This window comes from Octodon degus, unplaced genomic scaffold, assembly GCF_000260255.1.
Source record: "Octodon degus isolate 3935 unplaced genomic scaffold, OctDeg1.0 scaffold00065, whole genome shotgun sequence".
NCBI classification, from domain to species: domain Eukaryota; kingdom Metazoa; phylum Chordata; class Mammalia; order Rodentia; family Octodontidae; genus Octodon; species Octodon degus.
Window position 1 is genome coordinate 2,751,455 of NW_004524641.1, and position 13,768 is coordinate 2,765,222.

A 13,768-nucleotide genomic window follows, 5' to 3' on the forward strand; every position below is an offset into this window, starting at 1 on the left:
TAAGAAATGTTACTGAATAAAATATGTTGGTTCTAATCAACTAACGTTTAAAAAGGCAGTTCACATTTTAGAAAATGGCTCCATTATTTTGAGAAGCAGAAAGCTGTGAAATCATCTTTAAGTTACTGAAAGTATACACAGGGCTGGGCACTGTGGCACACACCTGTAACCTCAGCACTCAGGAGGCTGACGTAAGAGGACTGACATGAGGGTGAGGTAGGCCTAGGCTCTCTAGTGAGTTCAAGGCTCTCTTGAACTGTGATGCCCCCACCTCAAAAAAATAAACTTTTAAAAGTATATGTAGGGCCAGGGAGATAGCTCAGTGGAATAAGTGCTTGCCTGGTAAGCACAAGGTCCTGCATTCAATCCCCAGTACCACAAAAAAAAAAAAAAAAGTATATGTAAAAAATTTAAATGGCCTTCTGAGGAGTCAGAGCTAATTTGTGGTTCCTGCGAAATGATGTGCTAAATTACAGTAGCTTAAATTTTTTAAGAAAATTAAAAAGAACTTTATTCATGCAAAGTAGGCAATATTGCTCATAACATAAATTAAGTGACAAGGAAAATACAACTTACTCGCATGTATGCGATGACATAGGTCAGCAAATAACCTCTCTGTCCATTATCTTCCCCAGCTGCTAATCCACTGTAATTTATAAAAAAATTACTAGGTTTTAAATGAACGATTTAAAATACATAAAACTAACTAGATTGATGGTACTTCAAAATAACTGCCGACAGATGAACATTCCATTCCATTTCATTTTTATCTTACTCATTTTTATCAAAAAAGTATCAAGAAAATAAGCTTGGATAACAAAAATCTAAAAACATTACTATGCCAGTCTAAATATTATTTTGAACTTTCACTATCACACTAATAAAACTGATTCAAGTCAACTACATCTCATATTATCAATGAGGCAGAAAAAGAATTAGTCATGAAAAACAAGCTTAAATTTACTATTCAAAATCATAGCAAAACAACTTTAAAATATTTTTACTTTATTCTTTTAAGTTAAACAACTCTATCTGAAAATCTGAAATGTTTCAAAAGCCAATGCTTTCTGTGTGTCTACAGGATGCCACAGTGGAAAGTTCCATACCTGATGTCATGTGAGGGAACCAAGTTAAAGTAGAGGTGCACCAAAAAGAAAATTCCCTTTAGACTATGTATAAAGATATCTATAATGCATAAATGAACTGTGCATAGACTTGGGGTCCATTTTCAAGATATCTTACTATGTCTTTGCCAGTATTCCAAATTTTGAAAAACTAAAATGTGAGACACTTCTGGTCCCAAGCATTTCAGATAAGGATACTCAACTTGTGCCATATCTTTAGTCATATTATAATCTTATTCATATGTAGGGACTGGGATAATGAGCTATAAAGTCCCAAATACCAGAAAGTTTCTTGAACACTTAAGCATACAAGGGGCATGGCCAGAGAACCACGGTGGGGCTTGAGGCGCAGAGCCAGAGAGGCACAAACTAACTGTTAAAGTGACAGCATGTGCTTCCTACCTGGCCCCTGACCTTTCTTGGGAGGTATGGAGCAGATCATCCTCCACATCATGGAGCCCCAGCCTCTCTTCCAGACCTTGTAGCACGTGATGGCAGTGTCTCGAGGTCTTACTATGTAATTCAGGATGCTTTAAACTATGAAACTTCCAGTGACTGTGAGCTAAATAAAACCTTTCCTTCCCTAAGCTTGAGTGTCGGGTATTTGTCCCAGCAACAAGAGAAAAGTAACTAAGACACTCCTCATTTCACATAATTAAATTCTTTTTTTTTCTGAAGTTTTGCTACACTTAAAGCTAAATAAGTAATACACTGTAGATAAATGCTTGTTCTATAGAAATGCTTGAAAACAATTTGAGGGTAGAATATACAAGCTAAATAAGAACTTCTTGCTTGACTACTACAGACATATGTGTACAACACTGCCATCCGCAGGAGTGGATAAAACTTGTTAGAAGCAGGTTTAGTCTAGAACTACATCAGGACAACTACAATCAAATGAGGGAGATTGTATTACTAGAATGTTAATAAGCCAACAAGAAAGAACTTAGGTTAAGTTGTCTGAAAGTGAAGATACATCAATTCTTGATGGAAGAGGTTAAAGGTAGCACAAAATAGTGTTTTGAAAAAGAGCCAGGATTTTGCAATAGTAAGTGCTTGTACAAAGACAGCAGAAACCAGCTTAGATATGAAACAGAATCAAGAAAAATCCATTATAGATCTAGGAAATAATTATGATTCATCCTGGACCTAGAAGGAGAAGGAAAGGAAAAGAGATTTAAATCTACAAAAAGAAACAATAAACCTATGCTGAGAATCTTTGAAAAGGAACATGCTCAGTGTGTTTAGTTTAGTAGGCCTGTTTTCATTACATCAGGATGAGACTGTCCTCCTTTTCCTCTCCCAGGTCAAGCTACCTTCTTTAGATTATGTTATAACATCTGGGGGAGAAAGAGCTGCATATTGAAACCCATAGGACAAACACAGAAACCCATGCATTTAAAAAATCTAAAGCAGAAAGAAACTACAACTGGATATCCATTCTAATTTATAAACTCAAAAGAAGAAAAGTAAATCTGGGCTTGCTTTTCTGAATCAAGTTTTCCTTTAAATTCAGCCTTTTGGAGTTTTTTTTAAAGCTTTTAAAGCTGTCAGACTTATAGCTAGAATTACCTTAAAATATAGTATGTAAACAATCCCAAGGCTTGGAAATTAAGTGCTTCTATATCACCTCTTCTGCAGCCACTCCAAAAAACTACACTCAGATTCAAAGTGCTTTAAGTGGGAACATGCACCTCCTACTTGTGTTCTCCCCACAAACTTCAAACCTCAATTCACAAGGTTCTGAAATTGAAAGCTATTCCATGAGGAAAGAGAGGAAGACTAATGAAAGAGGAATGAGATAATCATTTCATATAAAAGGGCCATCTGGGGAACCTAATCACTCACATTAGATTATGTTAAACAACTTAAGCATACTTTAAAAATAACGTATTACCTTCAGTTCTATGGTAAATGTCAAAACACCTGTCATGAGTGCTGACAGGTAGTGTTTATTCTGCTCAGTTCTTAGCAAAGTAAAAGTGGCAAACATGGATAAACAATGGATGTATGACTTGAGTATGATTACTCAATGTCTGGCTACTATGTTCTGTTGGGTCATCCATGTGTTCAAAAGTATTAAAAAATGTTGGGTGAGGGAGTGAAGGGCCAAGACAACACAGAAAAATACTCTGAACTGTTGAGAGAATATGTTTCTAAAAGCAATTAACTTAATCTAACAAGCAATGGGAACAGAAGGAAAACAAAGGAAAAGGAAAGGAAATGAAGGATAGGTTAATAATGCCTAGTTAGGGCTGGCCAGAGAACTCGGCAGATTAAAGCACCTGCTTAGGCAGATGCAGGGGACAGGGCTTCAATCCCAGCTGGCCCCACCCCCAAGGCGTACTGAGACAGCCATTGAGACTGGGTGTGGTGGAGCGCACTGGTAATCCCAGCATGTGGGAGGTTGAAAAACAGGAAGGATCGCTACAAGTCCGATCTGTGTGACCCTGTACTTAATACATAAAAATTAAAATTAAATACATTAGAGAAACATATAAAAACTTTAAAGAAATGTCACAATACTTTCCTCCAAACTATTAAGCAAAAAGCAAAATGACTGAAGATTCAGGATTGAGCACGGCAGTGACCTTTTAAATAAGAAAAGTATCTCCAAGTCATCAATAATCAGAACAAAAAATTACTATCTAGATATACTAATGGGAGGGGAGGTGCAACCAGACCTCCACTAGAAAACCTGAAGGTGCTTCCAGTTTCCAAGTATTAAAAAATCAAAACTGGCCTAAATCATTTCCCTATGAAAATTTGTTGTTAAAAACAGATTTTCTTACCTAAATGAGGGAACACAAAATTAAAGTACATTACAGTTTTAAGTATAACAAGGAGTAAATGAAAGCCGAAATGGGACCCCAATCTGGGTAAATTTTTTTTAATATGTAATGTTTGCTTTTTTTTGTTTTGTTGCCAGAGTAATCTTTGCTTTAAACTGATGTCTTATTTACTAAATATCTTTAACGAGTAAAAATTACATAAGCTTTATTTAGAGCAATCAAAACTGCTGGAGTGAAACCAATGGCTCTGGGACCTAGTATCGATATCTGAAGACAGATAGATCTAGTATCTTAAAGAACTGAATTTATTTTTATATTGTGAATGGTTACATAGGAAAACCAAACTGACATTAATGATATTGACAAGGCCTCAAATTAAAACTGACAAATATCTAAACATTGAAACCCATTTTCTTTAATTAGAAGTAAATGAAATACCAAAAAAAAAAAAAAAAAAAGATACAAGGAAAAAGCACATTCCTCAGCTTAATTCATTTGGCAAAAATTTAACCAAGCACTTAGTTTGTTCCAGGCATTGTCAATGATCCCCAAGAAGACATATATCATGCTCTATAATCATACATAAGGTAAAACAGCACTTTTTACAATCAACCTACCCCTATTCAAACAGGAAATGTGGCATAGTACTAACTAGTAATGACTGGTTAGCTGCTCTAAATGCTAATTATTCACACACGCTAGGAGTAGGGAAAGAATGAGGGTAAAACTAAGTGAATTTAATTTTCTATCAGTGATTCAAACGCTACAGAAAACTGTCCTCTTGAATTTCCCCCAAATCCTTCTGGAAAATACTACAATCCCAATCAAATATGTAAACATATAAGAAAAACAATTTTTTTCAAGTTCCAGTCCCTAATATTTAAGGCTAGAGCAAACAAAAGATTTCAATTTAAATTCCTTTACTTTTTTCTGACTCAGACCATGAATGGAAGGGAAAAAAGCCTTATAACCATATTATTCATACAACTTAAGAAATGAAAAATTTGGTACATACAGTACTAAACTCCTTCTGAGGAAAAAAAAATTTGCATTTCAAAAATTCAAACAAAAAAGATGATTTGAATTCTAAGCCACTCAATCATTAAATGAATCTTTGTAACATGATTACTTTAAAATAGTTTAGTTAAAACAAAGTAATTCCAAAATAAGATGATATGGAAAGAAAGAATTTGAAAGGCTAGCAAACTTCATAGTTTACTAAAGAAATTAAAACACACTTGCCAATTTTAAAATACAATAAAACTGATATATTACTTTTTAATACTTAAGCAGTATAAAAATGAACGATTAAGTTTAAGGTCACATATTATTCCACACTGTACTTAAATTCAAACAATCCTGGAACTTTGAAAGTTAAGAAGGAAATAAAAAGTGGAGCACTGAAAAACACACAGCTCCAAGTTTTTTTTAAAGAAAGGGGATAGAACAGCAGCAAATATTTGCAGAGAATTCACACCAAGCATAATGGATATGATATAGTCTATCCTAAAATAAAAAAGGTAATGACTAATACCTAAAGAACAGTTTGTGTACTTTAAAAGAAGAAAAAAAAAATGCAGTCCTGATAAATGGCATTTCCACTATAGTTCTCATCAATCAATCTTATAATTCATCAAGCAGACAGACAGGAACCACCCTATCATTACTCAGTAGGTTATATGTGTGAAATGTTTTCTGTTTCTTTATACCAGAACAAAACAGTAAGTGACAGGAGGTGGAGTACAGACAATTAATCAAATATCATGGATTAAATATAATTTCCTTTTAAAAAGACTAATAGCATCATGTTTTATACATACTCTATTTTCACTGAAGAATAACATGACAATGAATATTTTCCTATTTTATTCTAACATCATAAACAAATTACAATAGATATTAGCATAAAAATCTAAACAATGAAATATTTAATATACAAATATATAATTAGACAAGAGCAATACACATTAACTTACTATAAATGTTAGACATAAAATAGTATTTTAAATTTGATATCATAAAATACCACAAATTTAATACTAAATTTAAATTAATAACTGTCTGGAGACAAGCCAACTGTTTAGAGACATTAATACCTGGCACATTAATAAATGTTTGGAGACAACATAATTTTAGATTTTCTCTTGATAGATAATATGAACTTAAAACCATACCCAAATTTTGCAGCAATGTCATACACTTGTTTTTCATGTTGAAGAACCTTCTCACGGTCCCCTTCAAACAATAATGTAGCTACACTTAGCTGATTTAGATCAAATCCCTTAAACTAAAAAAAAAAAAGCAAAACATTTTTAGTGCAGATAAATTTTATTGGGCAAAAGAGCAAATCAAACACATTTTCCTTTTCCTTCTGACCTGAGCTCTACTATACCAACTTGAAAACCGAGCTTCGGAACTTTACGTGTCAATCAACAAGATGCTTAATGCACCTACTAAGGCCATTACAATGCAGCAAATTATACAGTATAGGAAAAAATCTTCCAAATAAGCCATGGTGTTAATCAACAATGACACTGGCAAGCAAACACAAGTAATAATTTGTCAGAAATATTTATTTTTAATCATTTATTTACTTATTTATTGGGTACAGGGTCTTGCTACACAGCTTGGACTCATAGTGATCCTCCTGTCTCAGCCTCCCCAGTGCTGGGTTTACAGGCATGCCCCACTACACTCAGATTCTGTGGCTCAGCACACCCAGGGCCAGCATGACGTGGTAGCTAGGATCGAACCCAGGTCCTTGCGCTTGCAAGGCAGGAGCTTAAGACCACTGAGGTTTCTCCCCAGCCCCAGAATTTTAATTCTAAAAAAGAATCAAATAAAAAGTACTAGATGATAGAAGAAAGCAGCTGGTGTAAGGGGAGGGAAAGACCCACAACAACTCAATTTATCAATAACTTTCTAAGTAATATTTTTCAAAAGAAATTTTGTACATAATATTAAAAGAACTAAGACTAAAGATATAAATTCATTATGAAAACATGTTTAAGAAAAGAAACATGGGGCCAGCCAAATAACTCAGCAGATTGAAGCACCTGCAAGCAGGCACAGGGGCCAGGGGTTCAATCCCTGGGCCTGCCATGCTGGCCCTGCCCTGGGGCACACTGAGATGGCAATTGAGACTGGGCATAGTGGTGTGCGCCTGTAATCCCAGCTCTTGAGAGGCTATAAACAGGCGGATCACTACAAGTCCGATCTAGCAGTGAGACCCTAAACACCCTGTAGACACTTCCCTAAAATACAAAAAAAGAAAAAAGAAAAGAAAGAAACATGCCCATGAATGCATTAACTCAGTATTATATACCTATCAATACTTGACTAAATTAATACTAAAGTATTCCAAATCTAATGGACTTTTGAAATGAGTAATTTCTTAAATAATAAGCAGTGATGGGATGACAATGAAGTTCTGAATAGCAAGACGGAAAATAGACTTACAACAACTACATCAGTTCAATTTTTCAAGAATAAAAAGGTAACTAAAAAGAATCAAATACATTAAAATGGGGTACATTTCTTGGATAAGTACTATGTAAAATGACTTAGGCATGGCAAATCAATGTAAGTGAAGCAAGGGTTATCCAGTTAATGGTGATGACACAACCAGTTGGCAGTTAGGTAGCAAGAGGAAGTAAAGATTAATGTAGATATTTACACATGTTATAAAATTAAAATAAGTTTAAATAATACAGAAAGAAAATAATTTCCATTTAACTCAAGAGATGGAGAGACCCTCATAATTTCTCTGGAGAAAAGAAGACCTTCTAAGCTAGAAGCAAATAATCACAATAAAAGAAATAAAAATAAGAGACATTACCACTATGGAAGAAAACGTCATATTACTAGAAACTTACTCCTGGTTCCACCAAAAAAAAGAAGAAACACTTACTTACAAAATGTATGAGGAGCAGCTAATAATTTATTTATTTTATTTTATTTACTTATTTATTTTTTTGTGGTACTGGGGATTGAACTCAGTTCTATCTTGAGTTCTATCTCCCTGGTCCATAATTCTATCAGTAAAAGGCTCCAAACCAAAGCACCAAGAAGAAACAAGATTCTGTCATCCTCACAAAATAATCATACCCAACTAATTCACATGAAAATTACATCTAAAAAATAATGAAAAGTTCAGTCTCACTGAGATTTAAGAAATACCAATGAAAGCAAAGTGCTGCATCCCCCAGCTAAGTTTAAATCATAATATAGCAAAATGATTAAAAAGAAAAAAAACTACATGTACTAATAAGGCTATATCAAACAAAAAATGACACATTTGTATTTCTGGTGGTGGTACAAGTTAGTATAACCTTCTAGGACAGCAATTCAGTGGTCAAAGGTTAAAACAAAAATCCATACTCTTAGAAAATGTTGTAAGAATAAGACTACTTAATGGAGTATTATTTTTTAGAAACTCAAACCAGAAAGAGAAAATTTCTAAATTGGAAGGCATGACTCACTTGACAAAATATTACTCCAACATAAAAAGCATAAAATACTGATTATAAAAAATAAGCAACATGGAAAAGCATCCTAATAATGGCTGTGAGGGGAAGAAGGAAGAAACAAAATTAATATAGTATACTACATACTTAAAATTGGTGCATTTTATAAAAATTCTTACCTTTGTAATATAGAACTTTTTCAACCCATCCACAAATGAAGTAAAAATAGAAGAAACCTGAGGTTTAAGAGCATAACCTACAAGAGAAAAAGATTATATATTAAATTAACAGCAAAAGGCTACTTCAACTTAATATCCTAAGTTTAAGGTTTTATGACTAATTTTAATTTATATATAATCTTTTAAAAGTCACAAACATATTTATTTACAAAACCCATTCTCAGTTAAGTCAAATTACTATATGTAATTAATGCTATACATAGTTTATCATTCAATACAGTTTATATACAGTAAAATTACTCCACTAATTTTTATTTTATTAAGAACATCCAGTAGCAGGTGATTTTACTTTTTAATTATATACTTATAACTATAACCACATAAGGAGTTGATGCAAAGTTTAAGGATGTTTCTTAATTCTTAACTCATGCAGAATTCTTGGCATAAAACTAGCAACTGCTTCCTTAATCACACCCAGAGAGTTGAAATTGCCAAAATAACATAAGTGGTGTCTCAGAGTCTGTTAAATTAACATCATTGCCTGCAGATTAGGTTTAGTTGAGTGAAAAGCTTTTACTGTTTTCTCATTGTTTTCAGAGAGCAGCAACATCTCAATTCCCATGACTGTTACATTTAAGAGTCATGCATCTGGCTGTGGAGCTATGAGTTTGACTCAGAAAAATGTGGCATATCATTTATACAGAATTTTTATAAAGAAATTTTGAAGTATTTAGTAAATCTAAAATTATCTCCAAATAAAAAGTTTATTTTTTAAAAAAGGCTTTGAAGATTTGGATTTTGCTTATTCTAAAATATAGGGCTTTCCTACCTATTTCCTTAAAATAAATGCAAACAGCAAACAAGCTGTTTCTACAGCAACACCTATTCCTGGTAGTCTTTTATTTCTTGACCTATTTTTAAAATTGAGAATCTGAATCTATAATATTTACCACAGTTTTGCTTATTATAATAGGAAGCTGTGTTACACGAAAGACCAGAGGATATCTTACCCAGAAGCTAAGAGTTAGATTATTATGCTATCACTGAGTTACAGAAACATATCAACAATCAAATAAAACAAATTGCAGATTAGACAGAGATCAATCTAGCAATCTTCTTAATCCTAGATCAAAAACAAAAGATCTGATTTAGTTTTTTATTCTAACCTACCAGAGATTCTTCTCTAGCACAACCAGTGTTTTAAAAAAGATAACCATTTCTAGCATATATAGTTAGAAATAATATATCATCTAACATCCACTTTCTGTACCAAATGGAACTAATCTACATAAACAACTTGAAATAATATAAATGTGTGGAGTATGCATTGTGCTCTTTCAAAAAGAAATGGAAATTATACTACATAGCAAAGTCTTCTAATCCACATCTTCCTCTAATACTTAAAAGACTCCAAATGTTACTACTATAATATGAAATAATCCTTAAAAGAAAATGTTCACGTTAACCCACTGACATTTATGTGCATAATTTCCATTTTACTAATGGAATTAATCACATATATTGCCAATACTGAGCTAATGTGAGCTTTGAAGAATTTTATTGTGAAAGTGATACTGGCTTTTAAGTATGTCAAGCAAAGAAGCAGTCTGAGACAACAGAAAAAGTCTTGGGCTTTGGAATCAGATTGAATTGAATCTCAGTTGTACCAGACAAAGTCGTGATATTAAAAATATTAACAACTAATAAAAACAGCCTGTACTTTACAAATAGAGATGAATCATCAAAATGGCTTTCTGCAGAGTTCTGATACCTCTGAGTTAACCACTATTCCTTTGGTTGCCTGAACATAAAGTCATGACAATAAGTTGTTCATGGAAAGAGTTCAAAGGACACTTAGGAATGTAATAGGTCATAGTCAACCAAGAAGCACCGGATCTGTATGACAATGGTAGCTCACTAAAGGGCAGAGGGAGAGAAGGCACAGTCAAGACTGGGGCCTACCATGGAGCTATAAGAGCATAGGTAAGTATGCCTTAAGTATAACAGTGCAAACGACAACAAGGATGAAAGTCAATTCTCACTAGATCCCAACTATAAATACAATCAATAAAGTGTGTTCAAATTACAGCTAATATTACAAAGGTTGCCATGTATGACATGATTTACTGAAACATTAACAGATGAACATATAACATGTTTCCCAATCTACATGCCTAAATGCAGGCCCAAACAACAAAAGGCATGATTTGCATTCAAATATCTCATTATTTACAGGACAAATTTACTGTTAACTTCTATCAAAACTATATTTTTTCTGTTTTTTTGTTTTAACAACATTTTTATTGTTGTTTTAATTTACAGGGTCTCATTATACAGCTTGGACTCGTGATCCTCCTGTTACAGTCTCCCCAGCACTGGGATTACAAGCATGCACCGCCACACCCAGTTCCGTTGGCCCAAGGCTGGCAAGGCATGTGGTACCGGGAGTCACTGAACACCAGTCCTGGCACTTGCCTGAACAGGCACTTGGGCCACTGAGCTATCTCCATGGCCCAATGAAAACTACTGTTTTGAAAGTAATTTACTTAAAGAACTAAGTAACTGTGACCAACTTAGAATAATTTAATTTAAAAACTACCTCTGGATATATTATGGACTTTACTTCCTTAGTTTATATATTCTCTCCTAAATAAAATCTAAACTATTCTAAGATATGACAATCAAAATTTTCCTGTCTTAACCTTTAGTATTTATTACTGAGCAATCATTTCCATAATAACAGGAACTATTTTGAAGGTATTTAAGTTCTATAAACTTAAATTCCAAAGTATATATCTGCATATGAAAAGTATATGAGGGCAATAAAAATACAACTGAAAATATGATTAATAAATGATGCTGAAAGTGTAATGCCTTAGCCAAAATAGAAAAAGAAAAATGTTTTGAGACACAACTACCTACCACATTCTCCACCCAAATATCCACTATAGTATTATATATAATACAGTATTAGATTTCTTCCTCAGACAGCAGCATTTTACTTCTGTATTTTTAATCCACCCAATCAAAATTTTGGGGTTGTCCTCAATTATTCCTTTTATTCAACCTTCCATATCCCTATGGTTAGCTGACTTTTTAAAAATCTATAGTCTCTACTTCCATTAGTACTTCTTCAAAGTACATCTGGACCCCAAATTTACCTCTTCAATTCTCTCACCTCCTAGCATCTCTTCCAGTCTAAATCCTTCTAATGTATCCTGAGCAATACTGCCAGAATGAGCTTTCTATACTACAGCTGACTGATCTCATCCCCTCGACAAAGAAACCCTACTGCTGACAAGATAAAATCTAGTCCTATATTGCGAAGTCCAAAATGGTCCAATCAACTTCCTCTCATATAACATTCTTTACTTACTCTCTGGTTGAGGCACAGAGCCCTACTCGAAAACCCACGACATGCCACAGAGGCTTCCCAACTTCTCAGTTTTGCTGACAAATAAATGTATTTGGTAGCAGTTCTAGAAGAAAAGACAATCTCCAGCAAACCTTCAGCTCATCTTTGAAGACTGAGTTCAAGAATAAATCTCCTTCATTCATTATTGGAACTGTCCTACCAATTTGATTTGAAACTGTCTCATTGCTATTTATTTCTCCATAAAATTATGGAAAAAAATAAATTAAAAAAAAGAATAAACCTCCTTCAAAAGCCTTTTTTGGACTGTCCACTCCCTAATTTGAGCAAAACCAAACAGAATGAGGCCTCCTTCACAAAGGGCACCTAGGGCAGCTACATTCTTCACCACCTGTGTAACTGTCTCCCTCAGTGCATGGCTTCATCCCAACGAGACTGAGATATTCAGCTTTCTAGCTTTGCAAGTCTGGGACTTAATAAGAAGATTCTAAAATCACCACTCCACACTTACCAAACTGAAATTGCTTGTTGTCCATGAGGCGGATAGACGCAGGAGCACATCTCTATTTAAAGACGGAAAAAATTATGGTACTCATTAAATACAGTAAAAACCTAGACATGTAGAACACAAATGCCATCTTTTGTATATAAAAAGATCAAGAATTTAGTTCTTAAATATATACAGAAGAAAAGAATCTTAACATATATATATACATAAAATTTCATAACAAATAAAACATCAGTAGCTTCTATACATATGGAGAGAAGCTTCCATATGTAAGAAAGCCTCAAAAAATATACCATTTATCAACTATATTAAATTCTTGCATTTAAAATGAAGCAATGGTGGTGAAAATTTTCATGTACTGAAAGAACTTTAAAAATTATCATGACTTTACAAATAACTTTAGCAATATTTCCCTCTTTTTATTCTCATAATCCATTTTAAACAGAAAATGCATCAAGTATCCAGATTACTAAATTCTTTCTAAGTCTTTTTATGAAAACAGCAATGAAACTGTGAAGATTAAAAATATATAAAAGAATCAAAAACTGCACCATTGTTGTATTTATTCAGGCTAAAAGTTGCAAGGAAATTAAACAGAAAAGCACATACAGATTGAACTTTACTAATCCAAAAAATCTGAAGTCTAAAATTCTCCAATATCCCAAACACTTCAAGCTCTGCCTTGTCATGTAAAGTGTTCCAGCTTCTGTAGCACTTGGATTCCCAGATCAGGGATGCTTGACTGCTAAATAAACATTTTAAAGTCTGAAAAATTCCAAAATCTGAAACACTTCTCATCCCCAGCATTTTGGGTAAGGTATATTCAACCTACACTCTTGATGATAGAATACAACAACACAAACTCTAACAAGGTTCCAGTTAGCTTCATTTTCTCCACAGATTTGAAGTAAGTAAGCTGAACCTCAAACAAGATATTAATTTTCTACTCAAATTTAAACATAACTGAAGTTTTATAAGAGGTTGCTTTCAGACCACAAAATGTGGACAAATTCCATGAACTTTTAAAGCACTTGTCATATTTGTCAATAAAATCTGTATCAACACAAATGTGACACTCAAAACAATACATATGTTAAATGTATCAAAACATTTTACTACCATTTGCTTTTAATTGAACATCTCTCATAAAAAACATAATGCAAATTTAATTTCACCCAATGAAAAGACAAAATATAATTCTGATTTTGAAGGCTACACAATTTATTTACTCCCCTATTTATTTTCCCTTTGATTCTAAAAATAGGATAATTCATTTTTTAAAATGCACTGCCAAGACTTAAGAAACTGTACTAGGTGATCATATAT

The 13,768-nt window shown here is 33.4% G+C and overlaps 1 protein-coding gene across 1 annotated transcript in view; it reads right to left on the bottom strand.

The window, feature by feature from the left end:
• The window catches only part of Agps (alkylglycerone phosphate synthase), a gene marked incomplete at its 5' end in the record, with an annotated part of 138,312 nt that overhangs the window by 32,180 nt on the left and 92,364 nt on the right, over positions 1–13,768 (bottom strand). Inside the window, 4 exons of the mRNA XM_023719180.1 lie at positions 577–646; positions 6,091–6,203; positions 8,562–8,638; positions 12,446–12,497. Coding sequence (XP_023574948.1) covers positions 577–646; positions 6,091–6,203; positions 8,562–8,638; positions 12,446–12,497 — 312 coding nt within the window. The remainder of the gene's footprint in view (positions 1–576; positions 647–6,090; positions 6,204–8,561; positions 8,639–12,445; positions 12,498–13,768) is intronic.